The sequence below is a fragment of the Bidens hawaiensis genome, unplaced genomic scaffold (assembly GCF_021521415.1).
Source record: "Bidens hawaiensis isolate Kalapana, Puna unplaced genomic scaffold, B.hawaiensis_p1.1 tig00030599_1, whole genome shotgun sequence".
Classification (NCBI taxonomy): Eukaryota; Viridiplantae; Streptophyta; class Magnoliopsida; order Asterales; family Asteraceae; genus Bidens; species Bidens hawaiensis.
In genome coordinates this window covers 127,809-151,851 of record NW_027495116.1, presented here as the reverse complement: position 1 = coordinate 151,851, position 24,043 = coordinate 127,809, and the positions used below count along the sequence as shown (strand labels likewise).

Below are 24,043 nucleotides of genomic sequence, written 5' to 3'. Positions count from 1 at the left end.
AATATACATCAGCTTCAGCAAGTTCATCTAACTCATTTGATCACACACCTGTACGAGGCTTTCATACTTTAACAGAAATATAAGAAAGAGCACCAGAGGTTGAGACGAATGAGTTACTATTGACCGAAGATGAACCTAGAAATTATAAAGAAGCATCGGAAGATGAAAAGTGGATTGAAGCTATGAAAGTGGAAATAGATTCAATCAACAAAAACAAAACGTGGAAGTTGACCGCTTTACCTAACAATCAAAAGGCAATTGGCCTGAAATGGGTGTTTAAGACTAAACGAGATGCAAGTGGAAAGATCATCAAACACAAGGCACGTTTAGTTGCAAAAGGTTATGTGCAACAACATGGGATAGACTTTGATGAAGTCTTTGCTCCCGTAGCACGTATAGAGACAGTTCGTCTGATTTTGGCTTTGGCAGCCTATAATGATTGGGAAGTACATCATTTGGATGTAAAATCTGCTTTCCTGCATGGCGAACTCAAAGAAGAAGTATATGTTTTGCAACCAGAAGGTTTTGTGAAACCAGAAAACGAAGGGAAGGTTTATAAACTTTCATAGGCACTATATGGACTAAGACAAGCTCCACGTGCATGGAATGTAAAGTTAGATCATACCTTAAAATCCCTTGGATTTCAAAAGTGCTCTTTGGAACAAGCAGTCTACACTAAAAGAAATGAGACTTCAACTTTACTAATCGGAGTCTATGTTGATGATCTAATAGTGACTGGATATCCAAGGAAAGAAATTGATCACTTCAAATCTCAAATGGAAGAGAAATTTGAAATAAGTGATCTAGGGTTATTGGCTTACTATCTTGGTATAGAAGTCACCCAAACAGGGGGTGAAATCTCTATTAAACAATCCGGTTATATAACAAAAATTCTCAAAGATGCAAGAATGTTGGATAGCAATGACACCAGATACTAATGGACCCAGGAACTAAGTTAACAAAAACTGAAGGGGGAAATTCAGTCAATGCAACAGAATACAGAAGCTTAATCGGTTGTTTGAGATACTTGTTGCATATAAGGCCAGATCTCTGTTATTCTGTTGGTTTACTTAGTAGGTACATGCAAGAACCTAAAGAACATCACCAAAAGGCTATTAAGAAAGTGCTACGTTATATCAAAGGAACACAAAACCTTGGTATAACATACTATAATGTTTGTGGTTGTAAAATAACGGGCTATAGTGATAGCAGTTATGGAGTAAATACGGATGAAGGAAAAGGCACCACGGGAATAGTCTTCTATTTTGGAAACTCTCCAATAACTTGGTGCACTCAGAAACAACAAACTGTTGCCCTATCATCCTGTGAATCTGAATTCATGGCAGCAACTGCAGCAACATGCCAAGCATTATGGCTAAAGAGATTACTCGCTGCAATGATTGGATGGAAAGAAGAAAAGATCACATTACTAGTGGACAATAAATCAGCTATTGCTCTAATGAAGTATCCAGTATTTCATGGAAGAAGCAAGCACATTGATACTCGTTATCACTTCATAAGGGAATGTGTGGAGAACAATCATATCAATGTGGAACACATTAGTGGAGAACTACAAAAGGCAGACATCCTGACAAAAGCACTAGGAAGAGACAAGTTCATCACAATGAGGAAGTTGCTCGGTGTTCAAGATCTGCAACAAATACGATCGTGATTAAGGGGGTGATTGAAGGACTAATCCCCGATCATCCATACTTAGCGGGTCATTAGCGTAAATAGTAAATACTTATAGTTTAAGTGTTTTATGTATAAAGTAGAAGGGTTAAACTTGTATATCCCTATAACTTGTATATCTCTATATATGTGTATCGATGTGTAAAACATCAGACACAACATTATTCAATTTGATCTTGCAATTTATTCATCTTATTTCTCTTTGATTCTCAATTAGCGTTCATAATCTGGGCAACAAACCTTAATTCATATGAAACTTCATAATACTAAAACCAGTCTATGGAGAGTTCGGCGGCACCCAGGCTCAAAGTAACTTTAATTCATACGAATATGCAGGAAATTTGAGACAAGTTTAAACAACTAAAATTAAGATAGATCGATTTCAGCTATGGGGGAAGCTCGATGGAACTTCAACAACTTCTTAGCAAACCTCAACTTTTCATCCGATGCAATGGGAATGTCCGACCACCTGGGACTGATAACAATCTTTTTAAGGAAAGGGGAAGATGCAAGTACATACTTTAACAAACACACATCATTCTCTAAAAATCCCACATATTCATACATCACACTTCGAAGCTGCAGCTGCTCTGTCGTGCTGTATTCTACCGGTGGGGACGGGAGAAAAGGCTGCAAGAATCACTAGTATATATTCAAATCTTAAGCTATATACACGTATATTTTATGTTATAAAACAAGCAATATGGTGTCTACATACCGCGTTTCTTGCTTTGATTTCAAGAGTCCGCAGATTCGGGCAGCTCCTAATCAATTCAACAGCACATGATAACTGCACATCATAGTTTAAAAGTATATCTGATAATTTAAGAACCTTGAGGCTGGGAAAAGAGGCAGAGAACCTCTGTTGCGCATCATCATTCTCCAACTACAAGAAAAGCCATTACACATACTTAGAAATATACGAGTCTTATGTTTCTGTACGAAAAGTAAACTTCAAAGACACAAACAAGTTAGCAATATTAATTACCATGGAATTTATAAAATTCAACTCAAACTCTTCAAGTTTCGGAAGAGAACCAAGAAGCTCAAAGATTGTACTGGAACTATGAAAATCCTTCATAGTGTCAACATTACACAAATATAAAGATAGTCTTTTGAGATTTTCAAGTTTTGCAATCTCAACTACTTTTACTTTGTTTGAAGAAGAAGATAACTTCAAATTCTCAAGTAAGGGACACCGAGTGATAAACTCCCCAAGTTCATTGTTTTTTCCACTCACGTACAACTCTAAGCTCAACAGGTTTGGAAAACCATGAAAATTAGGTGGAAGATTGAAACAATAATCTCTACTCTTAAGAGTGAGTTCCTTAACTCCTTTTCTTGACAACAATATAATCCAATGACTGATATCTTCATCGTCAACATCCAATCCGGCATATACTTCGATGACACACTTTGTAATAGGCCCTGTAAGATGAAGAAGCCTACTAACTAAAACCCTCACTTGATTATTTTGATCTTCTGTTTGTGTTAAATATTCGAAGAAGTCCTCATCGAATACGAGTTGCGTAAGCATATTCCACTTAAACCTCCATGCTTTTGATAAGACATCAGTCCTCACTGCTTCTTGTAATGGCAATCGATCAAGAATACTTGTTACCACGTTATCTGGCATGCGGCTAATAAAATCTCCTGGTGCAAACTGGAACGTATTATGTCTTGGTTGAGTCGGCTCCATTATTCTAAGAAAACGACACATACTAATCATCATATCACAAATAGAATGAACAATTAGCCAGATTCTATTTTTTAAAGGATATGTTACAAAAGTAAACTTAAAACTCAATTCAGAAAGAAAAATACTTAGATTCCATATTTGCACAAAATTAGGGTTTAGGTATGCAAAAAATGTTGATCGTGAAAAGTTAACAAACATGGCTTGATTTGTTTAGATTGCTACTGTGAATCAACAGATAACTAAGCAAACAACTTATTTAAATCCGTAAATGAAATTTTGCAGTAACAATATTATTACAAACCCTAGAATGCTTAATTTACCTTGAAATAAATTTCACAAGAAGCAACTCTTGTTCTAACCTTGAAAGAAACAACGCAGAAGATGTCTTCGATTATTACTCAGGTGGAATTAATTTGAACACACATCTTTATCTCTGGCGAAGAAAAAGGACGTTAACTTCACTCCACATACTTTTTATACGTTTATTATTAAATGAAGAATAATAAAACATATATGCCAGTGCAATGGGACAAATAATAGTGAAAAAAAAAGGAAATTATGTGTGTAATGGGTTGAAAGTGGCCCATTTAATTAATACAAACAACCCCTAAGTAATATTGGAATAACCTTGTTTTTAATTCTTATGTATAAATAATATTCAATCTATAAGTACATTTCATAATCTAAACTTGTGCCCCTCAACAGTGGCGGAACTAGAACTTGTCAATCGGGTGGTCGTAATTAGGCTTGTAAACAAACACGAACAAGACATGTGTTTTTTAGTTTGTGTTCGTTCATTAGGGAAACAAAGTGTCCGTTTTCGTCTATCCCCATTCGTTAATAGTATAAACGAGTGATTTACGAACAGAAATGAACATATATAACTTAACATAGGTGGACGAACACTATTAAATAACCAGCGACTAAAACAAATTTGATGTATTTTATATACGTAAAAAGCCTAAATTATAAAAAGTGTTATATAACTTATTAGTATAAACTGAATAGTGAATAAACACAACTAAAACTAAACAATAAATTTGTTATGTATGTCAATAACTTAACCTAGTTACATATCTTTTAAAATATAATAAAATTTTTGACGAAAGATATATTTTTAGTTTAACGGATAGCTAGACTTTATTAGTTAATTCGTTAAAAAAACCTAAATCAAACTTAACAATAAACTTAACAATATATCTTAACAATAAATATATTTTTAGTCTTAACAATTACTATTATAATTTTAGTTTAGTTTTAAGCCTTGCCAGTAATAATCAAATTAGATCCTTCGAAAAAAATGAATACCGTTCTTTATTTTGTTAACTAAAAAGTAACAACTTAACTCGTATATACGGGTGTGTTACAGGTTAATTCTTCTTGTTGGTCAATAATCTTGTAATTGAGAGAACAAAAAGACCAGAAGGGTTAACGGGTCAGGGTTTATAAGTTTTGCATTTCTAGGAACATACGTTCTATCAGCGTGTCAAAAACGCTTCTGGTTTGTTACATATGGGGCGCCATAAGTTAGTTGGGAATTTACAAAATGAAAAACAAAACAAAATGTGTATTATTTTCCGTTGTTATAGAAAGGAAAATAAAAAGAAGAAATAGCCCAGAGTGCAGCCCACCCGTTCGCCTGACTGAAACCTTTCAAATCAATCTCATATCCATTGTGATTCATTCCAAAATAAGATACCAAACATCGCGTTAATTCATACTAGACTAACAAGCACATGTTCATTTCTCCTTACACATCGAGGCCATAAATTCATACGGAAAATAAAAAAAGACAAGTTCAAAGGCTCTGAAACTAATATAGATCGACATCAACATCAAAGGCTCGATGGAGCTTCAGCAACTTCATAGCAAATTTCAACTTTTCATCTGGCGTAATCGGACCGTAGGGATAAATAACAATCTTTTTAAGGAAAGGGGAACACGCCGGTAAATACTTTAACAAACATACTTCACTATCTGAACCTTTCAAATATTCAAACATCACACTTCAAATGCAAATATATTAGATTATATAAAACGAGCAGTATGATGCATACCCAGTAACTTGCTGTGATGTCAAGAGTCTGCAAATTCGGGCAACTCCTAATCAACTCATTTATGATCGGATTTGAAAAGATTTTTTTACATCAAAACTCTTAACATATTTACAACAAGATCTGTACATAATTAATACGTATGTTCCGTTAAAAAAATAATTTCAGGAATTCACAAGCACATTCATAAGGAATGTAACATAAGGGCTGTAATCAGAGTTATGGTTTGGTCGGTTCGGTTTGCAGTGGTTCAATTTGGTTAAGACGGGCACACGGATATCATTAACAAATAGAATATATACACGGTAAACTATAAGAAACTTTCCCATAAATACAAAATATATTCTTGCTAAATATAATCAGACTAATAATTGATCTAGTTCTTCGGTTATGGCATAAATCATAAACAAATGATGTTTAGAGAGAGTTTGTTTATATATGAGTGGTTATGATGATTAATTCTTTTTATTAACATTTAACACCAACCTAACTACATTTGGATATTTAGACCAGATGGTATTTAGAATATGGCTTAAATACTAATTTAGCCCTTTCATGTTTATCTATTCATTTATTTATCTTTATTATTCGTTTATATTAATCTTCACGTTTAAATTTAAAATACAAAACATATAATGGCAATCGATCTAGAATATCAGCAATCACATTATTTGACATGCTGCTGATAACATCATCTGGTACAAACCTGAATGCATGTGTCCAGTGAATCAGCTCTCCATTATTCTAACAAGAAATATATTAATACAAACAGATTTCTACGGATTTGCAATTACTTATAAAAAACACTGAAACCTTGAAGGACTAATCCCGATCATCCATACTTAGCGGGTCACTAGCGTAAATAGTAAATACTTATAGTTTAAGTGTTTTATGTATAAAGTAGAAGGGTTTTATGTATAAAGTAGAAGGATTAAACTTGTATATCCTTATAACTTGTATATCTCTATATATATGTATCGATGTGTAAAACATCAGACACAACATTATTCAATTTGATCTTGCAATTTATTCATCTTATTTCTCTTTGATTCTCAATTAGCGTTCATAATCTGGGCAACAAATTGGTATCAGAGCATCAGGCTCTCTCGCTCTCAAGAATCAATTATTTGCTCGATCATTCGAATCTACACAAACAGTCAAATCAATTTCTGTGACATACAATCACATATTGTGATCAAGTGTTCTTCGCGTTTGAAACCCAGACACGAGTCGAAGGTGTTGTATAGGGTTATCAAGTCTCACGAAGATCGTTCACGTTTGATCTCGGTTTTGTTTGCTTATCCGATCAAGAAAGAACGTTGGTTGTTCTTTTGTGTCAACTGATCGCACAAATCGTTTTCGTGTTTTCGAAGACGCAATTGATACTAGCAGATTACTGAACAAGAACGAACTCTTGTTTAATCAGAATCTCGCTTCAAGGTCTGCACAAAAAGTCCAGGTTGTAATTAAATCTGTTTTTGTGTATTATATTGATCGTAAATTTCAGATTAAGTAGCATATTAATTCGGATATTGATCGTTGGCCTTTTGTGTTTTATTTATTGATCATAAAATTTCAGAATACAAATTGCAATTGTTCTGAAATCATTTTTTTTATCATTGACTTTATTGGGTTTTGATTCCAAACGTGAATTAAAAGAAATTTTAATTCCAATCATATTAACAGTCTATTGTTACTAAATTTTGATATTTTGTCTAAAGATTAGTTGTTCAATCCGGATTAAGAATTTCCTATGATTTTTTTCAAGTCCTAATCTTATTGGAATCCCATTAGAATAAGTCACTGTTTGGAATTAGTTTAATTCCTTGTTAAAATTGTCATTACTTAACAAATTCTCATTCAAGTTTGTTAAGATTGTTTACTGGTCCCCATTAAGAACATGGGTGAAAATAGTGGCAGTAAAGAAATAATTGTTATGCAAAAGGAAAGTGGTTCGTTAAATCATTTCCAATGTCCCACTTTGAAGTCCACAAATTATATAATTTGGGCTATCCGTATCAAGACTATACTTGAGGCAAACGGATTATGGGGAATGATTGAACCAAGTGTAGATACGCAACCAGATGTCAAGAAAGACAAAACTGCGATTGCATACTTGTTTCAAGCCTTACCCGAAGATCTCATATTGCAAGTTGCTAATTGCAAAAGTGCAAAAGAGGTATGGGAGGCATTAAAAACTAGACATGTTGGTATAGACATAGTGCAAAAGGCACGAATGCAAACACTCAAGTCTGAGTTTGATATGTTGCATATGAAAGAAGAAGAATCTATTGATTCGTTCACTGCCAAGTTAAACAATATTGTTACTAAGGCAACCAGTCTAGGATCAACATTTGATCAGCCTACGTTGGTACGAAAGTTACTAAATTCCGTGCCCGAAAGGTTTATCCATATGGTTGCATCCTTAGAACAAAATAATGATCTAGACACGATCTCACTAGATGAGACCATCGGCAGACTTAAGACTTTTGAAGAAAGAATCAAGTCTAAAAAGGGAAGTCATACCGATAGCAATGATAAACTTCTGTTCACAAATCACGACAACAAATTTAGTCGTGAAAAACGGTTTGGTAACCATGGACAAAAGAAGTTTGAACCATCACACAATAAATGGCGTGGTGGTAAGTCTAGACAATCTGGAAGAAAGGAAAAATCCTCTTGGAAATCCAATCATAGCAAAGAAGAAAAGGCTATGAAGGATACAAGCAATGTAAAATGTTACAAAGCATTATTCAAATTATTGCCCTAAAAATGAAAATGCACAAGATCAGTCAAATCTAGTGCAAGAAGATAATGAGCCAACCCTCTTGATGGCAATTACTGATAATAATGAGATCCATCAAGAAGTTTTCCTAAACAAAAAAGAAACTGAATCTGAAAAGGTCATAACTACCCATGAGAGCATGTGGTACTTAGATAATGGTGCAAGTAACCATATGACCAGTACACGAACACATTTCACCGATGTAGATGAAACTGCTAGCGGAAATGTCCGTTTTGGAGATGATTCACGGGTACATATTAAAGGTAAAGGCTCCATCTTGTTGGAATGTAAGAATGGGGATCAAAAGATTATCTCGCAAGTTTACTACATTCCAAGTCTCAAAAGTAATATCCTAAGTTTGGGACAATTAACAGAAACTGGGTGCAAAGTGGTAATGGAGGATAACCTATTGATGGTATATGATCAAAATAAAAAACTCCTAATGAAGGTTATACGTTCAACTAACAGATTATACCACATCAAGTTGAATATTGGTACACCCGTTTGCTTGTTGGCAAACTTAGAAGACCAAGCATGGTTATGGCATGCTCGGTTGGGTCACTTAAATTTTGACGCAATCAAAACCATGACCCAGAAACATTTGGTTCAGGGAATTCCTCGTATAAATCATGAGAGTCAAATTGTGATGCATGTTTAATAGGTAAACATAGTAGAACTCCATTTCCAAAACAGTCCAAGTTCAAGTCTTTGGAACCATTGGACCTAATATATTGAGATCTATGTGGTCCTATATCACCATTAACTCATGCAGGAAAGAAATACATGTTTCTTCTAGTAGATGATTGTACTAGATACATGTGGGCCTACTTTCTTAACTCTAAGGATCAAGCCTTTGAGATTTTCAAAGAGTTTAAATTGATGGTTGAAAACGAGGTTGGAACCAAGTTAAAAATGTTTAGAACTGATAGAGGTGGAGAATTCACATCAAATGAATTCTCACAATATTGCAAAAATAATGGCATCTCTAGGCAACTTACAGCACCATACCCCCCACAACAAAACGGAGTAGTCGAACGACGAAATAGAACTATAATGTCGACTACTAGGAGTATGTTGAAAGCATCAAATATGCCTCGGAACTTTTGGGGAGAAGCAGTTAGACATGCGATTTATGTTTTGAATCGGGTGCCCACCAAGGCACTAATAAACTGCACCCCATATGAAGCTTTGAAAGGAAGAAAACCAAAGCTTGATCATCTTAGAATCTTTGGTTGCATAGCTTATGCAAAAGTTGCCTTGCCACATCTAAAGAAATTAGATGATAGAAGTACAAAAATGGTGTACTTAGGCAGCGAACCAGGATCAAAGGCGTATAGATTATTTGATCCTGTTTCAAAGAAAGTTTGCATCAGTCGCGATGTCAAATTCATGGAAAATGAAACATGGGATTGGAGTAAATACTTTGAAGATTTCAACCATGAGGAACCTGAGTGGACAAACTTCACTATTGAAGATATTCAAGTTACTAATCCACCGGTTGTGAATGAAACTCAAGTTGAAAATAGTGAATTTGATAACACAAATGGCAATGAAAATGAGGATGAAGACCCTCTATCGCCAAATTCACTTTACACTCCATCACCATACGCCCATGATTCAAAATTCACAAGGATCCATTGAATATACATCAGCTTCAGCAAGTTCATCTAACTCATTTGATCACACACCTGTACGAGGCTTTCATACTTTAACAGAAATATAAGAAAGAGCACCAGAGGTTGAGACGAATGAGTTACTATTGACCGAAGATGAACCTAGAAATTATAAAGAAGCATCGGAAGATGAAAAGTGGATTGAAGCTATGAAAGTGGAAATAGATTCAATCAACAAAAACAAAACGTGGAAGTTGACCGCTTTACCTAACAATCAAAAGGCAATTGGCCTGAAATGGGTGTTTAAGACTAAACGAGATGCAAGTGGAAAGATCATCAAACACAAGGCACGTTTAGTTGCAAAAGGTTATGTGCAACAACATGGGATAGACTTTGATGAAGTCTTTGCTCCCGTAGCACGTATAGAGACAGTTCGTCTGATTTTGGCTTTGGCAGCCTATAATGATTGGGAAGTACATCATTTGGATGTAAAATCTGCTTTCCTGCATGGCGAACTCAAAGAAGAAGTATATGTTTTGCAACCAGAAGGTTTTGTGAAACCAGAAAACGAAGGGAAGGTTTATAAACTTTCATAGGCACTATATGGACTAAGACAAGCTCCACGTGCATGGAATGTAAAGTTAGATCATACCTTAAAATCCCTTGGATTTCAAAAGTGCTCTTTGGAACAAGCAGTCTACACTAAAAGAAATGAGACTTCAACTTTACTAATCGGAGTCTATGTTGATGATCTAATAGTGACTGGATATCCAAGGAAAGAAATTGATCACTTCAAATCTCAAATGGAAGAGAAATTTGAAATAAGTGATCTAGGGTTATTGGCTTACTATCTTGGTATAGAAGTCACCCAAACAGGGGGTGAAATCTCTATTAAACAATCCGGTTATATAACAAAAATTCTCAAAGATGCAAGAATGTTGGATAGCAATGACACCAGATACTAATGGACCCAGGAACTAAGTTAACAAAAACTGAAGGGGGAAATTCAGTCAATGCAACAGAATACAGAAGCTTAATCGGTTGTTTGAGATACTTGTTGCATATAAGGCCAGATCTCTGTTATTCTGTTGGTTTACTTAGTAGGTACATGCAAGAACCTAAAGAACATCACCAAAAGGCTATTAAGAAAGTGCTACGTTATATCAAAGGAACACAAAACCTTGGTATAACATACTATAATGTTTGTGGTTGTAAAATAACGGGCTATAGTGATAGCAGTTATGGAGTAAATACGGATGAAGGAAAAGGCACCACGGGAATAGTCTTCTATTTTGGAAACTCTCCAATAACTTGGTGCACTCAGAAACAACAAACTGTTGCCCTATCATCCTGTGAATCTGAATTCATGGCAGCAACTGCAGCAACATGCCAAGCATTATGGCTAAAGAGATTACTCGCTGCAATGATTGGATGGAAAGAAGAAAAGATCACATTACTAGTGGACAATAAATCAGCTATTGCTCTAATGAAGTATCCAGTATTTCATGGAAGAAGCAAGCACATTGATACTCGTTATCACTTCATAAGGGAATGTGTGGAGAACAATCATATCAATGTGGAACACATTAGTGGAGAACTACAAAAGGCAGACATCCTGACAAAAGCACTAGGAAGAGACAAGTTCATCACAATGAGGAAGTTGCTCGGTGTTCAAGATCTGCAACAAATACGATCGTGATTAAGGGGGTGATTGAAGGACTAATCCCCGATCATCCATACTTAGCGGGTCATTAGCGTAAATAGTAAATACTTATAGTTTAAGTGTTTTATGTATAAAGTAGAAGGGTTAAACTTGTATATCCCTATAACTTGTATATCTCTATATATGTGTATCGATGTGTAAAACATCAGACACAACATTATTCAATTTGATCTTGCAATTTATTCATCTTATTTCTCTTTGATTCTCAATTAGCGTTCATAATCTGGGCAACAAACCTTAATTCATATGAAACTTCATAATACTAAAACCAGTCTATGGAGAGTTCGGCGGCACCCAGGCTCAAAGTAACTTTAATTCATACGAATATGCAGGAAATTTGAGACAAGTTTAAACAACTAAAATTAAGATAGATCGATTTCAGCTATGGGGGAAGCTCGATGGAACTTCAACAACTTCTTAGCAAACCTCAACTTTTCATCCGATGCAATGGGAATGTCCGACCACCTGGGACTGATAACAATCTTTTTAAGGAAAGGGGAAGATGCAAGTACATACTTTAACAAACACACATCATTCTCTAAAAATCCCACATATTCATACATCACACTTCGAAGCTGCAGCTGCTCTGTCGTGCTGTATTCTACCGGTGGGGACGGGAGAAAAGGCTGCAAGAATCACTAGTATATATTCAAATCTTAAGCTATATACACGTATATTTTATGTTATAAAACAAGCAATATGGTGTCTACATACCGCGTTTCTTGCTTTGATTTCAAGAGTCCGCAGATTCGGGCAGCTCCTAATCAATTCAACAGCACATGATAACTGCACATCATAGTTTAAAAGTATATCTGATAATTTAAGAACCTTGAGGCTGGGAAAAGAGGCAGAGAACCTCTGTTGCGCATCATCATTCTCCAACTACAAGAAAAGCCATTACACATACTTAGAAATATACGAGTCTTATGTTTCTGTACGAAAAGTAAACTTCAAAGACACAAACAAGTTAGCAATATTAATTACCATGGAATTTATAAAATTCAACTCAAACTCTTCAAGTTTCGGAAGAGAACCAAGAAGCTCAAAGATTGTACTGGAACTATGAAAATCCTTCATAGTGTCAACATTACACAAATATAAAGATAGTCTTTTGAGATTTTCAAGTTTTGCAATCTCAACTACTTTTACTTTGTTTGAAGAAGAAGATAACTTCAAATTCTCAAGTAAGGGACACCGAGTGATAAACTCCCCAAGTTCATTGTTTTTTCCACTCACGTACAACTCTAAGCTCAACAGGTTTGGAAAACCATGAAAATTAGGTGGAAGATTGAAACAATAATCTCTACTCTTAAGAGTGAGTTCCTTAACTCCTTTTCTTGACAACAATATAATCCAATGACTGATATCTTCATCGTCAACATCCAATCCGGCATATACTTCGATGACACACTTTGTAATAGGCCCTGTAAGATGAAGAAGCCTACTAACTAAAACCCTCACTTGATTATTTTGATCTTCTGTTTGTGTTAAATATTCGAAGAAGTCCTCATCGAATACGAGTTGCGTAAGCATATTCCACTTAAACCTCCATGCTTTTGATAAGACATCAGTCCTCACTGCTTCTTGTAATGGCAATCGATCAAGAATACTTGTTACCACGTTATCTGGCATGCGGCTAATAAAATCTCCTGGTGCAAACTGGAACGTATTATGTCTTGGTTGAGTCGGCTCCATTATTCTAAGAAAACGACACATACTAATCATCATATCACAAATAGAATGAACAATTAGCCAGATTCTATTTTTTAAAGGATATGTTACAAAAGTAAACTTAAAACTCAATTCAGAAAGAAAAATACTTAGATTCCATATTTGCACAAAATTAGGGTTTAGGTATGCAAAAAATGTTGATCGTGAAAAGTTAACAAACATGGCTTGATTTGTTTAGATTGCTACTGTGAATCAACAGATAACTAAGCAAACAACTTATTTAAATCCGTAAATGAAATTTTGCAGTAACAATATTATTACAAACCCTAGAATGCTTAATTTACCTTGAAATAAATTTCACAAGAAGCAACTCTTGTTCTAACCTTGAAAGAAACAACGCAGAAGATGTCTTCGATTATTACTCAGGTGGAATTAATTTGAACACACATCTTTATCTCTGGCGAAGAAAAAGGACGTTAACTTCACTCCACATACTTTTTATACGTTTATTATTAAATGAAGAATAATAAAACATATATGCCAGTGCAATGGGACAAATAATAGTGAAAAAAAAAGGAAATTATGTGTGTAATGGGTTGAAAGTGGCCCATTTAATTAATACAAACAACCCCTAAGTAATATTGGAATAACCTTGTTTTTAATTCTTATGTATAAATAATATTCAATCTATAAGTACATTTCATAATCTAAACTTGTGCCCCTCAACAGTGGCGGAACTAGAACTTGTCAATCGGGTGGTCGTAATTAGGCTTGTAAACAAACACGAACAAGGCATGTGTTTTTTAGTTTGTGTTCGTTCATTAGGGAAACAAAGTGTCCGTTTTCGTCTATCCCCATTCGTTAATAGTATAAACGAGTGATTTACGAACAGAAATGAACATATATAACTTAACATAGATGGACGAACACTATTAAATAACCAGCGACTAAAACAAATTTGATGTATTTTATATACGTAAAAAGCCTAAATTATAAAAAGTGTTATATAACTTATTAGTATAAACTGAATAGTGAATAAACACCAACTAAAACTAAACAATAAATTTGTTATGTATGTCAATAACTTAACCTAGTTACATATCTTTTAAAATATAATAAAATTTTTGACGAAAGATATATTTTTAGTTTAACGGATAGCTAGACTTTATTAGTTAATTCGTTAAAAAAACCTAAATCAAACTTAACAATAAACTTAACAATATATCTTAACAATAGATATATTTTTAGTCTTAACAATTACTATTATAATTTTAGTTTAGTTTTAAGCCTTGCCAGTAATAATCAAATTAGATCCTTCGAAAAAAATGAATACCGTTCTTTATTTTGTTAACTAAAAAGTAACAACTTAACTCGTATATACGGGTGTGTTACAGGTTAATTCTTCTTGTTGGTCAATAATCTTGTAATTGAGAGAACAAAAAGACCAGAAGGGTTAACGGGTCAGGGTTTATAAGTTTTGCATTTCTAGGAACATACGTTCTATCAGCGTGTCAAAAACGCTTCTGGTTTGTTACATATGGGGCGCCATAAGTTAGTTGGGAATTTACAAAATGAAAAACAAAACAAAATGTGTATTATTTTCCGTTGTTATAGAAAGGAAAATAAAAAGAAGAAATAGCCCAGAGTGCAGCCCACCCGTTCGCCTGACTGAAACCTTTCAAATCAATCTCATATCCATTGTGATTCATTCCAAAATAAGATACCAAACATCGCGTTAATTCATACTAGACTAACAAGCACATGTTCATTTCTCCTTACACATCGAGGCCATAAATTCATACGGAAAATAAAAAAAGACAAGTTCAAAGGCTCTGAAACTAATATAGATCGACATCAACATCAAAGGCTCGATGGAGCTTCAGCAACTTCATAGCAAATTTCAACTTTTCATCTGGCGTAATCGGACCGTAGGGATAAATAACAATCTTTTTAAGGAAAGGGGAACACGCCGGTAAATACTTTAACAAACATACTTCACTATCTGAACCTTTCAAATATTCAAACATCACACTTCAAATGCAAATATATTAGATTATATAAAACGAGCAGTATGATGCATACCCAGTAACTTGCTGTGATGTCAAGAGTCTGCAAATTCGGGCAACTCCTAATCAACTCATTTATGATCGGATTTGAAAAGATTTTTTTACATCAAAACTCTTAACATATTTACAACAAGATCTGTACATAATTAATACGTATGTTCCGTTAAAAAAATAATTTCAGGAATTCACAAGCACATTCATAAGGAATGTAACATAAGGGCTGTAATCAGAGTTATGGTTTGGTCGGTTCGGTTTGCAGTGGTTCAATTTGGTTAAGACGGGCACACGGATATCATTAACAAATAGAATATATACACGGTAAACTATAAGAAACTTTCCCATAAATACAAAATATATTCTTGCTAAATATAATCAGACTAATAATTGATCTAGTTCTTCGGTTATGGCATAAATCATAAACAAATGATGTTTAGAGAGAGTTTGTTTATATATGAGTGGTTATGATGATTAATTCTTTTTATTAACATTTAACACCAACCTAACTACATTTGGATATTTAGACCAGATGGTATTTAGAATATGGCTTAAATACTAATTTAGCCCTTTCATGTTTATCTATTCATTTATTTATCTTTATTATTCGTTTATATTAATCTTCACGTTTAAATTTAAAATACAAAACATATAATGGCAATCGATCTAGAATATCAGCAATCACATTATTTGACATGCTGCTGATAACATCATCTGGTACAAACCTGAATGCATGTGTCCAGTGAATCAGCTCTCCATTATTCTAACAAGAAATATATTAATACAAACAGATTTCTACGGATTTGCAATTACTTATAAAAAACACTGAAACCTTGAAGGACTAATCCCGATCATCCATACTTAGCGGGTCACTAGCGTAAATAGTAAATACTTATAGTTTAAGTGTTTTATGTATAAAGTAGAAGGGTTTTATGTATAAAGTAGAAGGATTAAACTTGTATATCCTTATAACTTGTATATCTCTATATATATGTATCGATGTGTAAAACATCAGACACAACATTATTCAATTTGATCTTGCAATTTATTCATCTTATTTCTCTTTGATTCTCAATTAGCGTTCATAATCTGGGCAACAAATTGGTATCAGAGCATCAGGCTCTCTCGCTCTCAAGAATCAATTATTTGCTCGATCATTCGAATCTACACAAACAGTCAAATCAATTTCTGTGACATACAATCACATATTGTGATCAAGTGTTCTTCGCGTTTGAAACCCAGACACGAGTCGAAGGTGTTGTATAGGGTTATCAAGTCTCACGAAGATCGTTCACGTTTGATCTCGGTTTTGTTTGCTTATCCGATCAAGAAAGAACGTTGGTTGTTCTTTTGTGTCAACTGATCGCACAAATCGTTTTCGTGTTTTCGAAGACGCAATTGATACTAGCAGATTACTGAACAAGAACGAACTCTTGTTTAATCAGAATCTCGCTTCAAGGTCTGCACAAAAAGTCCAGGTTGTAATTAAATCTGTTTTTGTGTATTATATTGATCGTAAATTTCAGATTAAGTAGCATATTAATTCGGATATTGATCGTTGGCCTTTTGTGTTTTATTTATTGATCATAAAATTTCAGAATACAAATTGCAATTGTTCTGAAATCATTTTTTTTATCATTGACTTTATTGGGTTTTGATTCCAAACGTGAATTAAAAGAAATTTTAATTCCAATCATATTAACAGTCTATTGTTACTAAATTTTGATATTTTGTCTAAAGATTAGTTGTTCAATCCGGATTAAGAATTTCCTATGATTTTTTTCAAGTCCTAATCTTATTGGAATCCCATTAGAATAAGTCACTGTTTGGAATTAGTTTAATTCCTTGTTAAAATTGTCATTACTTAACAAATTCTCATTCAAGTTTGTTAAGATTGTTTACTGGTCCCCATTAAGAACATGGGTGAAAATAGTGGCAGTAAAGAAATAATTGTTATGCAAAAGGAAAGTGGTTCGTTAAATCATTTCCAATGTCCCACTTTGAAGTCCACAAATTATATAATTTGGGCTATCCGTATCAAGACTATACTTGAGGCAAACGGATTATGGGGAATGATTGAACCAAGTGTAGATACGCAACCAGATGTCAAGAAAGACAAAACTGCGATTGCATACTTGTTTCAAGCCTTACCCGAAGATCTCATATTGCAAGTTGCTAATTGCAAAAGTGCAAAAGAGGTATGGGAGGCATTAAAAACTAGACATGTTGGTATAGACATAGTGCAAAAGGCACGAATGCAAACACTCAAGTCTGAGTTTGATATGTTGCATATGAAAGAAGAAGAATCTATTGATTCGTTCACTGCCAAGTTAAACAATATTGTTACTAAGGCAACCAGTCTAGGATCAACATTTGATCAGCCTACGTTGGTACGAAAGTTACTAAATTCCGTGCCCGAAAGGTTTATCCATATGGTTGCATCCTTAGAACAAAATAATGATCTAGACACGATCTCACTAGATGAGACCATCGGCAGACTTAAGACTTTTGAAGAAAGAATCAAGTCTAAAAAGGGAAGTCATACCGATAGCAATGATAAACTTCTGTTCACAAATCACGACAACAAATTTAGTCGTGAAAAACGGTTTGGTAACCATGGACAAAAGAAGTTTGAACCATCACACAATAAATGGCGTGGTGGTAAGTCTAGACAATCTGGAAGAAAGGAAAAATCCTCTTGGAAATCCAATCATAGCAAAGAAGAAAAGGCTATGAAGGATACAAGCAATGTAAAATGTTACAAAGCATTATTCAAATTATTGCCCTAAAAATGAAAATGCACAAGATCAGCAAATCTAGTGCAAGAAGATAATGAGCCAACCCTCTTGATGGCAATTACTGATAATAATGAGATCCATCAAGAAGTTTTCCTAAACAAAAAAGAAACTGAATCTGAAAAGGTCATAACTACCCATGAGAGCATGTGGTACTTAGATAATGGTGCAAGTAACCATATGACCAGTACACGAACACATTTCACCGATCTAGATGAAACTGCTAGCGGAAATGTCCGTTTTGGAGATGATTCACGGGTACATATTAAAGGTAAAGGCTCCATCTTGTTGGAATGTAAGAATGGGGATCAAAAGATTATCTCGCAAGTTTACTACATTCCAAGTCTCAAAAGTAATATCCTAAGTTTGGGACAATTAACAGAAACTGGGTGCAAAGTGGTAATGGAGGATAACCTATTGATGGTATATGATCAAAATAAAAAACTCCTAATGAAGGTTATACGTTCAACTAACAGATTATACCACATCAAGTTGAATATTGGTACACCCGTTTGCTTGTTGGCAAACTTAGAAGACCAAGCATGGTTATGGCATGCTCGGTTGGGTCACTTAAATTTTGACGCAATCAAAACCATGACCCAGAAACATTTGGTTCAGGGAATTCCTCGTATAAATCATGAGAGTCAAATTGTGATGCATGTTTAATAGGTAAACATAGTAGAACTCCATTTCCAAAACAGTCCAAGTTCAAGTCTTTGGAACCATTGGACCTAATATATTGAGATCTATGTGGTCCTATATCACCATTAACTCATGCAGGAAAGAAATACATGTTTCTTCTAGTAGATGATTGTACTAGATACATGTGGGCCTACTTTCTTAACTCTAAGGATCAAGCCTTTGAGATTTTCAAAGAGTTTAAATTGATGGTTGAAAACGAGGTTGGAACCAAGTTAAAAATGTTTAGAACTGATAGAGGTGGAGAATTCACATCAAATGAATTCTCACAATATTGCAAAAATAATGGCATCTCTAGGCAACTTACAGCACCATACTCCCCACAACAAAACGGAGTAGTCGAACGACGAAATAGAACTATAATGTCGACTACTAGGAGTATGTTGAAAGCATCAAATATGCCTCGGAACTTTTGGGGAGAAGCAGTTAGACATGCGATTTATGTTTTGAATCGGGTGCCCACCAAGGCACTAATAAACTGCACCCCATATGAAGCTTTGAAAGGAAGAAAACCAAAGCTTGATCATCTTAGAATCTTTGGTTGCATAGCTTATGCAAAAGTTGCCTTGCCACATCTAAAGAAATTAGATGATAGAAGTACAAAAATGGTGTACTTAGGCAGCGAACCAGGATCAAAGGCGTATAGATTATTTGATCCTGTTTCAAAGAAAGTTTGCATCAGTCGCGATGTCAAATTCATGGAAAATGAAACATGGGATTGGAGTAAATACTTTGAAGATTTCAACCATGAGGAACCTGAGTGGACAAACTTCACTATTGAAGATATTCAAGTTACTAATCCACCGGTTGTGAATGAAACTCAAGTTGAAAATAGTGAATTTGATAACACAAATGGCAATGAAAATGAGGATGAAGACCCTCTATCGCCAAATTCACTTTACACTCCATCACCATACGCCCATGATTCAAAATTCACAAGGATCCATTGAATATACATCAGCTTCAGCAAGTTCATCTAACTCATTTGATCACACACCTGTACGAGGCTTTCATACTTTAACAGAAATATAAGAAAGAGCACCAGAGGTTGAGACGAATGAGTTAATATTGACCGAAGATGAACCTAGAAATTATAAAGAAGCATCGGAAGATGAAAAGTGGATTGAAGCTATGAAAGTGGAAATAGATTCAATCAACAAAAACAAAACGTGGAAGTTGACCGCTTTACCTAACAATCAAAAGGCAATTGGCCTGAAATGGGTGTTTAAGACTAAACGAGATGCAAGTGGAAAGATCATCAAACACAAGGCACGTTTAGTTGCAAAAGGTTATGTGCAACAACATGGGATAGACTTTGATGAAGTCTTTGCTCCCGTAGCACGTATAGAGACAGTTTGTTTGATTTTGGCTTTGGCAGCCTATAATGATTGGGAAGTACATCATTTGGATGTAAAATCTGCTTTCCTGCATGGCGAACTCAAAGAAGAAGTATATGTTTTGCAACCAGAAGGTTTTGTGAAACCAGAAAACGAAGGGAAGGTATATAAACTTTCAAAGGCACTATATGGACTAAGACAAGCTCCACGTGCATGGAATGTAAAGTTAGATCATACCTTAAAATCCCTTGGATTTCAAAAGTGCTCTTTGGAACAAGCAGTCTACACTAAAAGAAATGAGACTTCAACTTTACTAATCGGAGTCTATGTTGATGATCTAATAGTGACTGGATATCCAAGGAAAGAAATTGATCACTTCAAATCTCAAATGGAAGAGAAATTTGAAATAAGTGATCTAGGGTTATTGGCTTACTATCTTGGTATAGAAGTCACCCAAACAGGGGGTGAAATCTCTATTAAACAATCCGGTTATATAACAAAAATTCTCAAAGATGCAAGAATGTTGGATAGCAATGACACCAGATACTAATGGACCCAGGAACTAAGTTAACAAAAACTGAAGGGGGAAATTCAGTCAATGCAACAGAATACAGAAGCTTAATCGGTTGTTTGAGATACTTGTTGCATATAAGGCCAGATCTCTGTTATTCTGTTGGTTTACTTAGTAGGTACATGCAAGAACCTAAAGAACATCACCAAAAGGCTATTAAGAAAGTGCTACGTTATATCAAAGGAACACAAAACCTTGGTATAACATACTATAATGTTTGTGGTTGTAAAATAACGGGCTATAGTGATAGCAGTTATGGAGTAAATACGGATGAAGGAAAAGGCACCACGGGAATAGTCTTCTATTTTGGAAACTCTCCAATAACTTGGTGCACTCAGAAACAACAAACTGTTGCCCTATCATCCTGTGAATCTGAATTCATGGCAGCAACTGCAGCAACATGCCAAGCATTATGGCTAAAGAGATTACTCGCTGCAATGATTGGATGGAAAGAAGAAAAGATCACATTACTAGTGGACAATAAATCAGCTATTGCTCTAATGAAGTATCCAGTATTTCATGGAAGAAGCAAGCACATTGATACTCGTTATCACTTCATAAGGGAATGTGTGGAAAACAATCATATCAATGTGGAACACATTAGTGGAGAACTACAAAAGGCAGACATCCTGACAAAAGCACTAGGAAGAGACAAGTTCATCACAATGAGGAAGTTGCTCGGTGTTCAAGATCTGCAACAAATACGATCGTGATTAAGGGGGTGATTGAAGGACTAATCCCCGATCATCCATACTTAGCGGGTCATTAGCGTAAATAGTAAATACTTATAGTTTAAGTGTTTTATGTATAAAGTAGAAGGGTTAAACTTGTATATCCCTATAACTTGTATATCTCTATATATGTGTATCGATGTGTAAAACATCAGACACAACATTATTCAATTTGATCTTGCAATTTATTCATCTTATTTCTCTTTGATTCTCAATTAGCGTTCATAATCTGGGCAACAAACCTTAATTCATATGAAACTTCATAATACTAAAACCAGTCTATGGAGAGTTCGGCGGCACCCAGGCTCAAAGTAACTTTAATTCATACGAATATGCAGGAAATTTGAGACAAGTTTAAACAACTAAAATTAAGATAGATCGATTTCAGCTATGGGGGAAGCTCGATGGAACTTCAACAACTTCTTAGCAAACCTCAACTTTTCATCCGATGCAATGGGAATGTCCGACCACCTGGGACTGATAACAATCTTTTTAAGGAAAGGGGAAGATGCAAGTACATACTTTAACAAACACACATCATTCTCTAAAAATCCCACATATTCATACATCACACTTCGAAGCTGCAGCTGCTCTGTCGTGCTGTATTCTACCGGTGGGGACGGGAGAAAAGGCTGCAAGAATCACTAGTATATATTCAAATCTTAAGCTATATACACGTATATTTTATGTTATAAAACAAGCAATATGGTGTCTACATACCGCGTTTCTTGCTTTGATTTCAAGAGTCCGCAGATTCGGGCAGCTCCTAATCAATTCAACAGCACATGATAACTGCACATCATAGTTTAAAAGTATATCTGATAATTTAAGAACCTTGAGGCTGGGAAAAGAGGCAGAGAACCTCTGTTGCGCATCATCATTCTCCAACTACAAGAAAAGCCATTACACATACTTAGAAATATACGAGTCTTATGTTTCTGTACGAAAAGTAAACTTCAAAGACACAAACAAGTTAGCAATATTAATTACCATGGAATTTATAAAATTCAACTCAAACTCTTCAAGTTTCGGAAGAGAACCAAGAAGCTCAAAGATTGTACTGGAACTATGAAAATCCTTCATAGTGTCAACATTACACAAATATAAAGATAGTCTTTTGAGATTTTCAAGTTTTGCAATCTCAACTACTTTTACTTTGTTTGAAGAAGAAGATAACTTCAAATTCTCAAGTAAGGGACACCGAGTGATAAACTCCCCAAGTTCATTGTTTTTTCCACTCACGTACAACTCTAAGCTCAACAGGTTTGGAAAACCATGAAAATTAGGTGGAAGATTGAAACAATAATCTCTACTCTTAAGAGTGAGTTCCTTAACTCCTTTTCTTGACAACAATATAATCCAATGACTGATATCTTCATCGTCAACATCCAATCCGGCATATACTTCGATGACACACTTTGTAATAGGCCCTGTAAGATGAAGAAGCCTACTAACTAAAACCCTCACTTGATTATTTTGATCTTCTGTTTGTGTTAAATATTCGAAGAAGTCCTCATCGAATATGAGTTGCGTAAGCATATTCCACTTAAACCTCCATGCTTTTGATAAGACATCAGTCCTCACTGCTTCTTGTAATGGCAATCGATCAAGAATACTTGTTACCACGTTATCTGGCATGCGGCTAATAAAATCTCCTGGTGCAAACTGGAACGTATTATGTCTTGGTTGAGTCGGCTCCATTATTCTAAGAAAACGACACATACTAATCATCATATCACAAATAGAATGAACAATTAGCCAGATTCTATTTTTTAAAGGATATGTTACAAAAGTAAACTTAAAACTCAATTCAGAAAGAAAAATACTTAGATTCCATATTTGCACAAAATTAGGGTTTAGGTATGCAAAAAATGTTGATCGTGAAAAGTTAACAAACATGGCTTGATTTGTTTAGATTGCTACTGTGAATCAACAGATAACTAAGCAAACAACTTATTTAAATCCGTAAATGAAATTTTGCAGTAACAATATTATTACAAACCCTAGAATGCTTAATTTACCTTGAAATAAATTTCACAAGAAGCAACTCTTGTTCTAACCTTGAAAGAAACAACGCAGAAGATGTCTTCGATTATTACTCAGGTGGAATTAATTTGAACACACATCTTTATCTCTGGCGAAGAAAAAGGACGTTAACTTCACTCCACATACTTTTTATACGTTTATTATTAAATGAAGAATAATAAAACATATATGCCAGTGCAATGGGACAAATAATAGTGAAAAAAAAAGGAAATTATGTGTGTAATGGGTTGAAAGTGGCCCATTTAATTAATACAAACAACCCCTAAGTAATATTGGAATAACCTTGTTTTTAATTCTTATGTATAAATAATATTCAATCTATAAGTACATTTCCTAATCTAAACTTGTGCCCCTCAATAGTGGCGGAACTAGAACTTGTCAATCGGGTGGTCGTAATTAGGCTTGTAAACAAACACGAACAAGGCATGTGTTTTTTAGTTTGTGTTCGTTCATTAGGGAAACAAAGTGTCCGTTTTCGTCTATCCCCATTCGTTAATAGTATAAACGAGTGATTTACGAACAGAAATGAACATATATAACTTAACATAGATGGACGAACACTATTAA

At 34.7% G+C, this 24,043-nt stretch overlaps 3 protein-coding genes and 3 pseudogenes across 3 annotated transcripts; 3 read left to right on the top strand and 3 right to left on the bottom strand.

Moving 5' to 3' along the window:
* The first annotated feature begins 937 nt into the window (after positions 1-937).
* Positions 938-1,672, top strand: LOC143580787 (secreted RxLR effector protein 161 pseudogene; annotated as a pseudogene).
* Positions 1,673-2,058: 386 nt separating this feature from the next.
* Positions 2,059-3,391, bottom strand: LOC143580786 (F-box/FBD/LRR-repeat protein At1g13570-like). The gene is made up of 4 exons (XM_077063724.1): positions 2,681-3,391; positions 2,525-2,578; positions 2,411-2,482; positions 2,059-2,322 (listed from the first exon to the last, which is right to left on the bottom strand). Exons 1-4 carry the CDS (start codon positions 3,389-3,391, stop codon positions 2,059-2,061), a joined length of 1,101 nt encoding a protein of 366 aa, XP_076919839.1.
* A 7,416-nt stretch (positions 3,392-10,807) lies between these two features.
* Positions 10,808-11,542, top strand: LOC143580785 (secreted RxLR effector protein 161 pseudogene; annotated as a pseudogene).
* A 386-nt stretch (positions 11,543-11,928) lies between these two features.
* Positions 11,929-13,261, bottom strand: LOC143580784 (F-box/FBD/LRR-repeat protein At1g13570-like). The gene is made up of 4 exons (XM_077063723.1): positions 12,551-13,261; positions 12,395-12,448; positions 12,281-12,352; positions 11,929-12,192 (listed from the first exon to the last, which is right to left on the bottom strand). Exons 1-4 carry the CDS (start codon positions 13,259-13,261, stop codon positions 11,929-11,931), a joined length of 1,101 nt encoding a protein of 366 aa, XP_076919838.1.
* Positions 13,262-20,677: 7,416 nt separating this feature from the next.
* Positions 20,678-21,412, top strand: LOC143580783 (secreted RxLR effector protein 161 pseudogene; annotated as a pseudogene).
* Positions 21,413-21,798: 386 nt separating this feature from the next.
* Positions 21,799-23,131, bottom strand: LOC143580782 (F-box/FBD/LRR-repeat protein At1g13570-like). Its single transcript, XM_077063721.1, has 4 exons — positions 22,421-23,131; positions 22,265-22,318; positions 22,151-22,222; positions 21,799-22,062 (listed from the first exon to the last, which is right to left on the bottom strand). The coding sequence occupies exons 1-4, from the start codon at positions 23,129-23,131 to the stop codon at positions 21,799-21,801; spliced, it is 1,101 nt and encodes a 366-aa protein (XP_076919836.1).
* Between the last annotated feature and the right edge of the window lie 912 nt (positions 23,132-24,043).

Coding starts and splice junctions, on each gene's coding strand:
- LOC143580786 (XM_077063724.1), bottom strand. CDS start 3,391: ATGGAGCCGACTCAACCAAGACATAATACGTTCCAGTTTGCACCAGGA. Junction 2,579..2,680: donor TGAATTTTATAAATTCCATG/GTAATTAATATT, acceptor CTTTTCTTGTAG/TTGGAGAATGATGATGCGCA. Junction 2,323..2,410: donor AAATCAAAGCAAGAAACGCG/GTATGTAGACAC, acceptor TGATTCTTGCAG/CCTTTTCTCCCGTCCCCACC.
- LOC143580782 (XM_077063721.1), bottom strand. CDS start 23,131: ATGGAGCCGACTCAACCAAGACATAATACGTTCCAGTTTGCACCAGGA. Junction 22,319..22,420: donor TGAATTTTATAAATTCCATG/GTAATTAATATT, acceptor CTTTTCTTGTAG/TTGGAGAATGATGATGCGCA. Junction 22,063..22,150: donor AAATCAAAGCAAGAAACGCG/GTATGTAGACAC, acceptor TGATTCTTGCAG/CCTTTTCTCCCGTCCCCACC.
- LOC143580784 (XM_077063723.1), bottom strand. CDS start 13,261: ATGGAGCCGACTCAACCAAGACATAATACGTTCCAGTTTGCACCAGGA. Junction 12,449..12,550: donor TGAATTTTATAAATTCCATG/GTAATTAATATT, acceptor CTTTTCTTGTAG/TTGGAGAATGATGATGCGCA. Junction 12,353..12,394: donor CCTCTTTTCCCAGCCTCAAG/GTTCTTAAATTA, acceptor TATGATGTGCAG/TTATCATGTGCTGTTGAATT.